The sequence below is a fragment of the Coturnix japonica genome, chromosome Z, assembly GCF_001577835.2.
Source record: "Coturnix japonica isolate 7356 chromosome Z, Coturnix japonica 2.1, whole genome shotgun sequence".
Taxonomy (NCBI): domain Eukaryota; kingdom Metazoa; phylum Chordata; class Aves; order Galliformes; family Phasianidae; genus Coturnix; species Coturnix japonica.
The window spans coordinates 29,771,150-29,785,573 of record NC_029547.1 but is presented as its reverse complement, the minus strand read 5'-3'; the positions used below and the strand labels follow the sequence as shown (position 1 = coordinate 29,785,573).

The following is a 14,424-nucleotide window of genomic DNA, read 5'->3' as shown; positions in this document are numbered from 1 at the left end:
CTACTAGGAGTAGAAAGGGAAAGAATTAAGAGAATTAAGCAGATTTAAAACAAACAAACAAACAAACAAGAAACAATAGAAACAATAAGGAAAAGGGAAGATAAAGGTAAGAATGAAAAAAATATTTCAATGATTCATTTAATCATTAGTACCAAATCCGGTTTCTATACTTAACTTAATTGGAAAGTTTGAGTCCCAGATAATCTAGTTTTAGTAGGAAGTCTTAGAATATATCCACCAGCGGCTTAATTTCTCTGCTTTTAAAGTTGATTCCATTAGCTTCCATGGGAGCTGAGGTAAGTCACTACTTAGTTGCTCTAAAAATCCCACCCTGACATAAGTTCTATTGCTTTACTATGTTAGTGCCATGTGCTTTCTTTTCTAATTTTTGTCTCAGCCTGCATGAAGACTGGCAAAAATTTACAAAACAACACATGCAAATATCTTGATTCTCTTCCCAGCTGCGCTCCTTCTCCTTTGCATTGACATTCCTGGTGTCACTATTGATTTCTCTTAATATCAAGTGTTAACTGACCAACTGCAAAATATACGAATTATTTATTTTCATTCTTTATACTGTCAGTGTCTGATTTTTTCTTTTCAAGTTACAGCAATTTACATTTATGTGAAATGTATATGATTTTCCTGATGAGACCCCATCATGATCAATTTTAGCCATTTTTAGATAGCCTTCCCCCCCCCCCTTTTTTTTCTCTCCATAATTGGTGAGTCTACAATGCTAATTTTAGCATTCACATAACTTTAGCCCAATAAAGTCAATAAACTTTTCCTCATTCCTTTTCTTTTCCTTCCAGCAACACTCCATTAAGTGTTTAGTGAAGTTGGGCCATGCTTCAGGTCTCCAGTGTTGATCCCTCAGAATCCCATGATTCTGTTTATCTCTATTAGGGCTGTAAATTTATCTCTAATAGGGATGTAAATTATTATCCAAACATACTGCTGTTTTCAGGGTATACTCTACTTCTCAAGGATCATGTGCTGCGCCCCAAATCCTCTTTGTCTTATGAGAAACAGGTAAACTTCTAAACAAAATCATCTGTTAAGTATTGCTGTTATTTTTTTTCACTCTTTTCCAACCCACTCTCTCCAATGTAATGTTTCTATTCTTTATAAAAATGAGAAAGCAATTAGGAAATAGGTTGTTTTGGTGTCCCAAATAACATTTTAGTCAATAGTAACACAGTTGTACAGAGAATCTTTAAAGATCCCCCCCCCTTTTTTTTTCCTTTTATTGAATAAAAATGTTATTTTTCCATGAAATTCGTATTGCTAAAGGGAGCTTTTCCCCCCCAATTTTGCAATTGACATAAACCAATCTAAGATCAAGTGAAAGCTGAAAGAGGCAGTCCTTCGTTCCTCTTATTCTATCTGCTGCCTTTAGCAAGCTGTGGTATGAACAATGTGATCTCATTTGATATGCAAAAGTATAAATCTTTCTCCTGCCTGTTAGAATTTTAATTTTCTGATATTACTCACATACTCCACAAGCAGATGAAAAAAAAATGGATTGTTAGAATATGGGAACTGCTGTAGCAGCACAATATTACAATATTATTATTAATCAGCCTCTGGTGGTTGAAATCACACCCTGAGATAATTACAAAGATTTTGCCCTCCACTGTGGTCATGACCCTCTTTTGTAATTCACAGAAATCATAATCATGCAGATGTATCAGGATGAGAAGCACAAAACAGCCAAAGCTTATTACTCAGTCTATATGATGTTGCACAACAGCAGCTTGACAGTAGTTAAAAATTTTATCACTAACTCCATAATGCCTGTCAATCCTATTTCTTTTCCTGAAGAGAGCTTGTTGATGATGAGCAATGAAGCTGTGGACTTGAGTCATAAACAGTATTCCATCTGTTGATATTGAAACTGTTTGACTCATCATTCTTTTCTTTTTAATAGTTCTCATGAATATTCTTCCTCCTTTTTTCAACCCACTGACAGCATCATTATACTGTCCTCCTTTCCTCTGCAGTCTAACACATAAATATCACAAAGTAAGCTATACCAGCAGCAGTCCTTCATCCTACCACACTGGTGGTGAAATACCTCACAGCAGTTTGAATTTGTGTCTAGCTCTTAAAAGATACTGAATGGATTTTGTCTGTACCCCTAAGAAACTCCAAAATACTAATGACAGGCATGCAGCATAGTTTTGCTTTCAGACTAATCTTGCAGTTGCATCACTCCATTGACTCTGTTGGTGAAGCAGGCATTGACACAAACCCCTTACATTCCCATGTTCTTGAATTTACTGGTTTACTAGTAACTATAACAGCTACAGATCATCCTTCTTATGAGATTCCTCTGGCAAGACATCAGCATGCAGCTCTCCATCAGCCCACTCAAAAAGCCATTCTTTCTTCTCTCCATGGAAACCAGTTACTTATTTCTATTTCAAAGGCTCAAGTTAGTGAACTCTGATGAGGACTGCAGACACCTCCTTTTTTGCTGTTGTTGTTTTGTTTTGTAACCAATTCACCACAAATAGCTCTTTTCCATCCCCTCTTTTGTAGCAAGTCTAGCAAAGATGGGAAATAGCTAGGGTACCATGTGAAGCCTGTTACTTTTGTTTCTATGCCCTGCAGAAATCACCTAATCTCCTTCAGACCTCTATCATTCTTCCCAGGAACTGAAGTCTGTGCAGATCCTGATCCCCAGCCTAGTTCTGTTCCCATTCCCAGGCAGATACACAGGGCTGGTGTTTTGTTGCACATGGTGGGACAGGCCCTGAGTGAGGCCTTGCTCTGCCTTCCTTGTGAAGACCTGCACCTCCAGTTCCAGGGAGCCCCCAATCTCATATGAAGACTGGCAGATAAACACACTCCATTTCTAAGCACATGTTGTATCCTTACCTAAAGTAATAATATAACAGTAAAGTCTCCTGAAGCGATCTTCCATTTCCCTGGCAACATAGAACAGAAGCCCATACTCACCTTTGTCTTTTCAACCAATGGAAACCTCTCACTGATTTGGCATTAATCTCAGCTCTAACATAAGGATGAGATCTGTCAGACTACGCAATGCTGAGAAAAAGCATATTTTCAAAATGTGCTCCAAGTACTGTAAGGTTATAAAATTATATTACCTGGATTGGGCTGAAGATACTCTATTGTCTTCGCCATTATTTCCATAACTGCCCTGCTGGTAACATCCACTTTCTAAAGGACAGAGAGTCAAACAAAAAGAAACATGAAAAGAGATGTCAGATGAGAGGAAAATGTTTTTGTCTCTTCTTTTTGCTCTCGTGAATGCTTTTAACTGTTCTCATCATTATAATTTTGTGTCCCTGTGAACAACTGCGGAGCAAACCCAGCCCTGGCTCCAGAAAGGTGATAATGCCTGAAAAACTACCACAATAAAAGCCCACCATTTCTGCTTGTAGTAGAACCACTCTTTAAGTGAAACTATGACTACAGCATATCTCGAGATAATCGATCAGGAATTCAATGCAATTCATTGTGCTATGCTGATGTTTTTCATTACCCTGGAGAATGTCCATAATAAGGAAATCTATTTGATAGAAAGGTCATTGAAAACTATCTAAAGAATTATTAATCTTCGGTCCCATAATAAGTGGCAAACTAATGGAAAACAAATAGGTGTAAATCAAAACCAACCACTAAAGAGAAAATGAGCTGTCCACCTCTTTCAGAGGGAGTTCCACTAAAACAGGGATAGAAGTATCCCTCAGTCATTTCTAGAACATTAGCAGCTAGAAGGCATCCACAGTTTATTTCTCCTGCTCACTTCATGAAGAAATATTTTACATTTAGGAACTTAAATAAGGACAACTGTATAGACCTGCATATCGTTACTTTCTTCTACTGTAGAAGGAATTCTTGCTTTCTTACGTAGTTGGCATCAGTTTATTGGTGCTTATAGGAAAAAATACAACTACACTGTCTCAGAATTAGTCCTCAAAGAAAATGCTGTTTTGGCAGATCTGGGGCTCACCATAATCTATCTTATACTCTGCATTTGAGAAAACACATTGCTCTTCTTTGCAGGGTGGCATGTGTCTTACAGAGTGAGCTTCTTTACTATAATGGTGAATTCCTATTTTTAAAAAGAACACCTGAGATAATTTGTTTGCAGCATGCTGTGACTGACCTCCTTCCTGTTTGTTTGGTTTTTTTGTTTTGTTCTGTTTTTATTGCTACTGCCATCTGCCAGGTCTTGCTCTATGCTTTTCACAAAGAAGCAGCAGAGGTCTGCCAGCCCTGGGTGAACAAGTAGCTGAACTGCCTGGTAGGGAGCCCAGAAATGGCAAGAAGGCTGCAGAGAAGTGCGGGGGGATGGAACAGAAGGCCATGGACAGGCAGAAGGAGCATGTCCAAGTGCCTACAGAAAAGCTGGCAAGGGATCTGGGACCATGGGGAGTTGGGGGGTAGCCAGTGAGTTTACTCTGTTCTGTTCTCAACTCTCTGTGCTCTCATCTTCTAGGCTGCCAACGCATATCTCCCACAAGCACCCTGTGGGACTCCCAGCTGTTGCAGCGTCCTATTTCCAGCTCTAAAGCTAACGTTGGGTTTCTGAATCTTCTTTAACAAATTCCAGTTTTGATGGCAAGGCCTATGGTTGTAGCACCTTCAAAAGGAAGCTGGGGCAAGGTGGAGAAATTCCTTCTCTAATACTTTGTGATGAAGTGCAAAGGATATGCCCTCCTCCTTTGATTTTCATCCACAGCTTTTTTCCTCATCTTCCCATACAAACGCACATGTATTTATCTGTTTCTTTTCTATTTCTCTTGATCTGATATCTATTAGATAAAGACTCGACAACCCAAATATCAGTAGTTAGTCTTACAAGATTTGATGGCAACTCCCAACAATGTTAGGGAAAAAAAAAAACACCTGACTATGACAACTAACATATTCTTACTACTACACTGAGCTGTGGCTCTCCTACTTTCCATGAAGAAGTGCTTCCCAGTGCTACCACTGCCAGCTTCCCTGAGCAGTCCACTGGGGGAAGTTATCTCTAGACTCAAGACTCAAGACACTCTGCCAGCAGAGGATGCATAAGGATATCTCAGAATCTGTGAATGAATATCCCAGCACTACTGCCAACCCTCTTCCTCAGACAGCTGTTGCTCCTTGAGTGATGCTCAAGTGTCTGAGAATCACAGTGGCACATTTTCCACCAAAATAATCATACTTACAGATAGACACTCTGCTTACAGTGTCCCTCTACAATGATTTAACTGATGGTAATTTGTAGCTGGCATCAGCTCCAGTCTCTGAATGAAATCCTGACAGTGTAAATAGTGCCATGTATTATGTACTCCTCCATCAAAAGATAAAAAGGGACAAGAATCAGAAAATTCAGTCTTACTGAACAGAATTTGAGACATTCAAAACTATTCAAATTAGTCAGACATGGAAGCTTTGAAAATCCATCACTAGAAAGGAAAAATTAACAGTAAGAATGAGTGTGTATATCTGTATTAAGACTTACCCTTTCCATTTCTTTGAAGTCATCATCTAGCTTGGTTCCTTCTGCGCCTCCTACTTTTTCACTCACTTTCTGCAGTTAAAAAAGAAAACATTCAGCATTAATAGGGAAGTGTTTCACCATAAGTTGGTACAATGTTCAGACACACTTTTTCTGAAAAATAAATAATCACATTTTACCACAGACAATCAGAAAAAGGAGGAAAAAATGGCTACTTTGTAAGTCTCAGAGACCCAATCCTTTGCTGGTATCAGAAGAGATACATACTAGCACAACTTTGCACTGTCACACCGTTTCTTGTCTGTGAAGTAGACGCCTGCATCTTGAACTTACCAAGCAACTAATCAACAATGTCAGAACTGTATTCAGCAGACAGAAACACCCATGACCATTTGTGCTAGCAAGAAACAAGTTACTTGACAGACTGACCTGAAGAAGGAATCAATGCATAAAAAGCTTTCTAATCACAGCTAAAAAATGGCCCCCAGCTGCATTGTTCAGTACATAAGAATGCAGCACCTAGAATAATTATCATGTATAAACCCAGTCATCCAGAACCCAACAGGCACCTGCACCCTTTAACTCTTAAACACGTTTTGACACAAGCCACAATCAAGCCTTCTGTATTTAAAATCAGGTTTATTAATAAAAGTTACCAAACAAAATGAAACAAAACAAAACTCACACTAAGCAAGAATTTGGGGACAATATGAGTTGCATACGGTCTTTTCAACCTGGCAAAGACCCTGGGGGCCCTTGTCACAATATTCCAGTACACCCAACGGCAGCTAGAAAGAGGATGAAGGCACTCTCTTTGCAAGAAGCCACTCTGAGGAGAAAGGGTAGTAATTACAAGTTGCACTGGGAGAAATACTAAATATAGAAAGATATTTTTAAGGTGAGAATAATCACTGAAAAAGCCTCCTCAGCATGGTGGTAGAATCCTCAACACTGGAGGTTTTCAAGATGTGATTAGGCAGGGCTCCCTTTTCCCACTAGAGATCAGACCTGATTACATTTTGAAGGTCCTTCCCACCACAGTCATTGTGTCTGATTCTCTGATTCTGTCATTCCATATACATTACTTAGTTAACAGACCAAAGAACAAAACGTTGAACTTTGGCATCATTTTTTTTTAGCAAATGTTCTGTTTTGGTTTGTTTGTTTTTTTTAATTGCATCAAATAGTCATCTGGAAAATTAACTGGAAAATAAAACAATGTTATCATTTCATTTCCCTGATTGAAGCTGGAAGACATTCAAGAGAGTTTCCCTCTATAGTGAGTAGATGAGACAGTAGCGGATTTGAATGATGACTGCTGCACAGTACCAGTCAAAATGGATTTTAGCAATTGTATTGTGACAGATGTATGTTAGTGCTGTAACTCTACAAGTCAGCTAGATGCATGTGACCCAGCGAACATAGCAACCTACTCTTCCAGTAGGTTGCTATTTGTCATATAAAATTCATCGGACATATTAGTTTCTGTTTTCTGTGCATTTTCAGTTCTTTGCGCTGAACACTGTTTAATTTTATGAACTTTCCTGGGAGCTTCTGAATCTTCTTTGTGAAGAAGTGTCACAAAGTTAAGTGGTTTCAGCAATACACGGGCAGAAATCAAAGAAAATCAAACTTTTTTTCTCTTTGTTTCAAATCATGCTAACATAGGTTGAAAGACAACCCACAACACATAATTTACCTGCTATTAATAAATTACAGACATGATTAATTTTATCTTCACTATAGTTCACTCCTAGAAAGCTGCAAGCACAGCGTCATGAAGCAGTTATTGACGTAGACTATTATTATGTTTAGAATAGAAAATGGCTATCAGTTTTGTTTGTTTTCTGTCAGCTCACTGCTAATTAGTACCCAAAATAGTAAGACAGTACTAATTATCAACTATAAAAAGCCCCCCTTGCCCCCCAAAAAACAAAACAAAACGACTACACTTACCCATTCTTCTCTATACAATTCAGATAATTCTCTGTGGCCTGTATTACTGAACTTACCCTTAACAGAGATCAGTGACGTACAGCAAAAACCAAATATTTTAAACTCAGTGCTGTTAGAAACATATCTATGAACAACAGACAGATTAAATAACTGAAAAGGTATTATTCATCAGTAGCATCTACAACAAATAGTAACAAAGAAAGTTTAAAAAAAGCCAGAAATTTTCCTCACCAGGCTATGAATAAGTCTTTTGAGAACAGACATCATACTACAGCTGAAATGGCAAAATCTGGACAGAAGCTGCTATCTACCCCAAGGCTTTTAGGTCTCTGAAAATATCAGGCTGCAAATATGCTAGTACTTAAATATTCAAAGCAGATTTTGAATAGATTATATTCATCTCTAAGGATAGAAAGCACCTGAAGGTAATTAAAGCTCCAGCCTCATTTAGGTGTAGCTTTACCTTTAATACCTTCAGAGCTCTTCATAGCTGGGGAGGTTTTGCAAACAAGCTTTATCATCCCCAATGATCCCCTGAAGATCCCATTTCACATCTACAAACATTAGCAACTTCTCTCACTTCATATGCAGCTGAGAAGTGCATGACACTTAACAGTGCAGCTCTGTAGTCAGCTAGATTGTATATTTGATAGATTGCAAAGAGGCAGTTTGCCCCCTTCTTCTCAACATGCTTTCCACTTTTGATCCCTTTGTCAAAATCAGTCTCACAGTCCACATAGAAGTCACTCATTTAATGTGGCAAACAAAAGAACCATGTTGGGAGCAGAAAAAAAAAAGTTCTAAAGTTCTGGGTAAAGTGCAATTAAAGACAACAGGGACGAGTCACAGGTGAGAAACAAGCCATGTAGCCCTCCTGGAGCTGGGTAACTCTTCTCGTAGGGTTACTTACATCACAGACTTTCAGGGAAGCACTTTCACCTCCATGATCCAGACCAAAATCTAATTTGGAAAAGCACTGTCAGACCATAGGAAAAGAGGAGCTGAACCACAATCCCCTTTGAAAATTTAAATACTGTGTTTTCTTGAAAAGCCAAAATGCTCAGTAGTCAGAGACAGGAAATCAAGTCAGGGATTGAAATTTAAGAGAAAGAAAACCCAAATAGTTCTTCTCTCTTATAGCAGAAGGTTGCAGTTTGCTCAGAAGAAGATATTATGCTTCCATTTCAAGATCATAATCTAAAGTGGTCCTGTGTGAGCATGAGGAAGGTAACTGAAACATTTGCAATTGAAGTCACATATATGTCAGCCCATTTGTATCCATCCTCCTAATCAGTTCTTTAAGCATTTAATTACAGCTGTTGTTCCACAGATGCGATAACACTAGACAGGAATCTACAGCAGTTTGCATCAGCTAAGGATCTGCTTGTACAAGGGATTCAGAAACAGTCAGATACCTGCAAGGTTTCATCTTCTGGAAGCACAGAGGCAGAAGTATCTTCAGGTTTATTAAGGATTTTCAAACAGGTTCTAAAATGCTGTGATACTTTGTTAGCATTGCAAACAAAAGGAAGACATAGCTGGCTTGCAAATTAGTGATAAACATACATTTCAGTGGAAAGAAGTCTATGTACACATGCTGATGGTCTGCCAATGCTGTGGGCCTTTCAGGAGAAAACGTTTGAAAAAGTACATTTATTAAAAGCACAGTCTCCAATCAAGAGTTTTTTAAATTTATTCTGTCATTTCACATTCTGTTGAGTGTGAAGATACTTGTATATTTCTGCCTGTTTGATTCCCATGCAGGTTTGTACATCAGAATTTGTTACTACAGAAAATGTGATGCTCGAAATTCAAATTTATGGCAACAGTTCTGGTTTTCTGCACTCAATACGGGATACATCTTGTGGCAAATCACACCCAGCCTTAGCAAGAAGCAAGAGAGAATATTTTCTGGTAATTTGAGTTTAACTATAATATAGAGAAAAGAAAGAATGTATCTAAGAAGAGCAAACAGACCAGCTCTACTTGAGACTTCTCCTTTTCCAAATATCACTGAAATAGAAAAGAGACACCTTTTCCAGGTTAGCTATCTCCAGTGAAACAGGGATGGTTTATATTCAGAAATTCTGTAAGGCTATTGAATATATCACTGCTGGTGCTCAGTGCCTGATTTTGGACCAGAAAGGAAATCAATATATGATTTCAACTGAGGATGTATTACATTGCTGAAGCCCTTCAGAAACAGCTACCTAGGTGAAGGAATTTCCAGCTTACAAGCCAAATGATCCAAAACCATTGGTCCTGGAAAGCTTCAGGAAACTTAACAGGTCTGAAATAGCTCATCAGAAGCCAGAAATGTCTGTTTTCCATAACAAACTATGCCACTCCTTTGTTGGAAAAAAAATGAGCAAAAAACCCCTATATTTTTGTCAAACACAGAAGATTCACAGGAATGGAAATTTTATCACCCTTTCCCTTGCATTTAATAGTCCTTGCATTTTATTCTATTTTTTTTTTTTTTAATATGTAAAAATATATTGTACAAAAGAGGGATTGTCAATAGAACATGGCAAGACAACTTGTAACAGCCCACCTCAGTGGTGAAATGCAAACAGGATCCCAACATAATGTATATTTAACACTAATGAGGACAATAAAGCCTATTTACATCGTATTAGCAAATTTCTCAGCTCTGGCAGCCAGAAGAGCAGTCCACAATGCCAGCTGGAGTTCGTCAGCACAGGATCCTCTCTGTGCAAAACTGAGAAGCACAGTGACTCCACCACTACAGCAGAAGCTGTGAGGAACCAAGAAGACAGTGTGAAAAAGGCAAAAGGGTAGAAAAAGAGATATCCAAGAATCTCCAGGAAACTTCTCTGTTTCTGTTCTGTTTGCACTGAGACACTGTTTGCACCACTGGAGCTTTGCTTTCTCCCTGGTAAGAAGAAATGCACTTGCCAACCACAAGGTAAAACTGTGAGAATTAATTGGCACCTGTTACTGCTTGTCAGCATGAGCATATCTAGCAGAAATGCTAGTGATGTAGTTAAGGTAAGCATCTGCCAGGCAAGTCTGAGATTCTCTCTTCTACAATTTGACAGATGTCTTTAATCAGGAAATAATATGACTTCCCTAGTAGCACTGCAGTCACTTTCTCTCTCTACTAAGAGTCTTTTTTCATGGATTTGTTCCACCCAGCAGCACATCATCACAGCTGGGTATATTTACCCTCTCTTAACATTTCCCTCAACTTTGATGATTTTGGACACAAAATGAAAACAAAAAGTACACTACTGAAAAATCAGGAACTGAACTGAATTTGGGAGCCACAACAAGGAAAGAGGAGACTAAGACCAGGTCACAAGAAGGCTGCCTTGGCCTTCCACAAAGCAATTCATAAGTACTCTTTAGAAATATGTAATAGCTTGGCCTTGCTGGTGCTCACAGCTGCTTGTAGTAGGTCCCATAGCCTTGCAAAGAGCCCTAAGTGCAGAGATAAGTTAGAACTCCTAGGAAAGAGAAGTAACTCTTGGGAAATAGGCTGTAACATGATGTGCGGAAGAGACAGTAGTTGGCAGTGCCACTGGTGAAGCTTGTCGTGTCACAAGGGAAAATCATTACAGGACAAGTTTTCCAGCAATAATCTGGAGCAATGGCAACGTGGCTCCCCAAAACTTCCTCTGAAAGATATCCAGCAAAAGAAACACCCATAGTGAATCTATGCATTTAATCTCATCATTCAAAATCAATTCTTAAATTGGTCTTTTTTTCATTTTCAGTTAAAGCTGAAGGGAGATGGGGATGTCTGAATCAGTGATTACTTTGTCCATTCTAATACAGTGTTTTTCTTTCTGAATGCTGGTAATGGCCACACGGTAGAATTCTGCTCAAGAGTTGTTCGACACTAGCGCACAATATGAAAGTATGCCTGCATCTGTGCAAGCTTCTGCACTGACTGCAGTTACTGCAGAGCTTCTGCTGCAATGCCAGTGCATTATATTGGAGACTGTCCACTGGTGAGAGAAATAAAGCAGGATGAGAGCAAGCACAGAGCTGTTGAGAAAATGCTGCAGAGTAGCAGCCTGGCTGTATCCCTGCGGCACAAAGGCACCCACAGCAAGACAGCATGTAAGTAATACCGCAGGAAAGACACAAAACGATATCAGTATTACACATTCTAGAGCCAGATGTATATTTACAACTGAGATGCTGCCACATACCCATGGCAAGTACTGGAATCCATTTCACATACATTACTGAAGTTTCACATTTGCCCTACACAGGCCTCAGAAATTCAGTTCTCTGTGTGTTAGTGTTCAGCCAGAAAGCTGGTCACAACCTCAGCACCTTTGCTATTCAGAGTGAGCTCAGGAGCTGGCAAAGAGGAGCTGAGAAGCTGGCAAATGCTGCCAGAGAGCTGAGGGCAGTCAGAACACTGTGTGCTTTTTCAGCACTACCTCTCTGTCCCCAGCAGGACACTAGTACCAGCAGCAGAGAAGAAACTGGCATAAAAAAGGTTGTTGTATCAGCTATTTCTATTTATTTATTTATTTATTTTTGCAGTAAGCAGAAGGGACAGAGAATCTACTCCCATATGATATTCCCACTTCTGATGTCAGCAGTGTAAGATCTAGGACCTGTAATAGACCTGCAGGCAATAATGTGCTCATGCACTTTCCACACTTGTGCAAAGCAACCTGGACTCAGACCCACAATCCTTATGAGCTCTCCCCAGAGCAGCAGTAAGAGCTCTGCTGTACACTGTACTGTCACGCAGAAAGCAGACCTCTGTTCCTTATTTCTCAGAGTGCCAAAAAGTATGTTAGCACTGCTTTTTCAAGGTATGTGGTTCATTCAAACTGGCTGGTGATAATGAAACTCTGAGGTAAGGGCAAAAATAAAACAAGAATAAAGTGGTTTTTGGATTCTGAAATTTATTTCCTGCAGAGGAGAGCAGTGCCAGCTTTCTTAAGAAATGTTATCAGCAGGAAGTTCCTGACCCATCATGGTCTGTTAACATAAATAAACAATGTTTTTGTATTTTAGGAGAATGTGAACAACAAAATTATACATTCATTCAATCTGTCATACTTCTTTCATGTCTCCATAGCAACTTTCATGGATTTATAAGGCGAAGATCACAGAACCACAGAATTGTTTGAGCTGGAAAAGACCTTTATAGGTCATCTAGTTGTAGACCTTTATATGTCACCTAGTCTACCTCCGCAGCAATGAAAAGAGACACAGCTTGATCAGGGTGTTCAGAGCCCTGTCCAGCCTCTCCAGGGACAGGGCATCCACCACTCCAGACAACCAGTTCCAGTGCCTCACCACACATATTGTAAAATACTATTTCCTTTTGTCCAGTCTAAATCTCCCCTCTTTTAGTTTAAAACCATTTCCCCTTGTCCTGTCACAAACAGACCCTGCTAAAGAGTCTGTCCTCTTAGTTATATCTCCCTTTTAGACACTGAGAGGCCTCTGTCAAATCTCCAGTGATCCTTATAAAATTCTTCTGCAGGCAGAATCTAGAATTGCAGCTTTAAATTTTGTTGCTGCATTTTCAGACAGTGGAGCTATGGACACTAAAACTATTACAAAGGCATAAGACAGTACACTGAGCAAAAAAGAGGCTAAGAGAAACAGATCATGTATCTATCCAGTAAGCTGCATTATCTGGAGCTCAGGTACATCATGTTTATGGATCACCTTCTACATCCTCTCAGCTGCACACATTAACACATGCCTGCCCCATCTACATAACTTCTGACTGCAAAAGAAGCAATGATTTCTTCCTTCTCCATGTTTCATTTGACATATGCTTACCTTCCCACATAGCATACCTCAGATGTACAGGTGACAGGTGAATTAAACCAAGACACCAGATCGCTTGAGCACATCTACTCCATTTCAGTACAAAACTGTGAATAAATTCCCAATAGTAGTCGATCACATACTGCAATAAAATTGCAGAAATGTAAATAAATTCTTTACTCAGAGGGTGGTGAGGTACTAACACGTGCTGCCCAGAGAAGCTGTGGGTGCCCCATTCCTGGAGGCCTACATGGTCAGGTTGGATGGGCTCCAGGCAGCTGAGCTTGTGGGTAGCAGTCAGTTCACAGCAGGGTGTTGGAACTGGTCCCTTTCAACTCAAGCTGTTCCACAACTCTATGAAATAAGTACTACTGCAGCTCAAGAAGTACCTCTGAACTCCAGGCAGTTGAACAGACATATCTGCACTAAGCAACAACTAAGCTGGATCTGCTGCTCTTATGTGGAAATTCTAAGAGATACCAAGGCACAGAGAAAAATGCCCATTATATTCCCCTGGAAACAGCTTACAGTACAGCAATGATTTCAGTAACTGGTTCATCACCACAACTAAGATTCATTGTAAGACAACACAGTTCAGTACAGCAGACTGTGGTTTACATGTGTATAGCAAATACCTAAAGTCAGTTCTTTTGTTTTTCACAGCTCAAAGTATCATGATCACAAAGATAGGCAGCACCTTTTAAAAAGTGCACTACCAAAATAAAATCACTGGTATAAGAAGGGAGTAATTTTCACAGTTCAGAGAGCAGAAATACATGCATGGGAATATATTTCTTAGAACTAAGCACACCTGATGCTTTCAGTAAGTTCATGCAGGTGAAGAGGCATCCTAATTGTGTCCTAGACAGATAGCTGCATACACTTGCCAACTACAGGCAGAGAGCCATAGTTTAATTCTGCCTCATCCTGTTCAGAAAGACAGACCACAGCTGTGTTCCACAGGTGATGGAAGTCACCCCAGTGTCCACAGAAGCTGGCTGCCTACACATCCACATCCACCCCACTGGAACCTGTTTTCTCCTGACTGAATCAATTTTGCAGTATATAGCTGTCATAAGGCAGCCTGTACAGTCCTTGACACGTGCTCAGGGGCTTTCCAACTACTGTAAAGTAATTGGAGGTTTCTGCCTGCCATCTGCAAAATGAGCAGAAAGGGGATGTGGAAAGAGCAAAACCAGAGAGAG

At 39.6% G+C, this 14,424-nt stretch overlaps 1 protein-coding gene across 2 annotated transcripts in view; it reads right to left on the bottom strand.

The window, feature by feature from the left end:
* SH3GL2 (SH3 domain containing GRB2 like 2, endophilin A1) overlaps nucleotides 1-14,424 on the bottom strand; it is a 90,577-nt gene that overhangs the window by 13,313 nt on the left and 62,840 nt on the right. Inside the window, exons 1-3 of one of the 2 annotated variants that reach the window (XM_015849106.2) lie at nucleotides 7,676-7,723; nucleotides 5,492-5,560; nucleotides 3,120-3,192 (exon numbers count right to left, since the gene is read on the bottom strand). In XM_015849106.2, the coding sequence (XP_015704592.1) occupies nucleotides 3,120-3,192; nucleotides 5,492-5,560; nucleotides 7,676-7,711 (178 nt within the window). In that variant the 5' untranslated portion in view covers nucleotides 7,712-7,723. Of the gene's footprint in view, nucleotides 1-3,119; nucleotides 3,193-5,491; nucleotides 5,561-7,675; nucleotides 7,724-14,424 lie in introns of those variants that run through there. The other variant, XM_032441322.1, reaches the window with a different exon arrangement.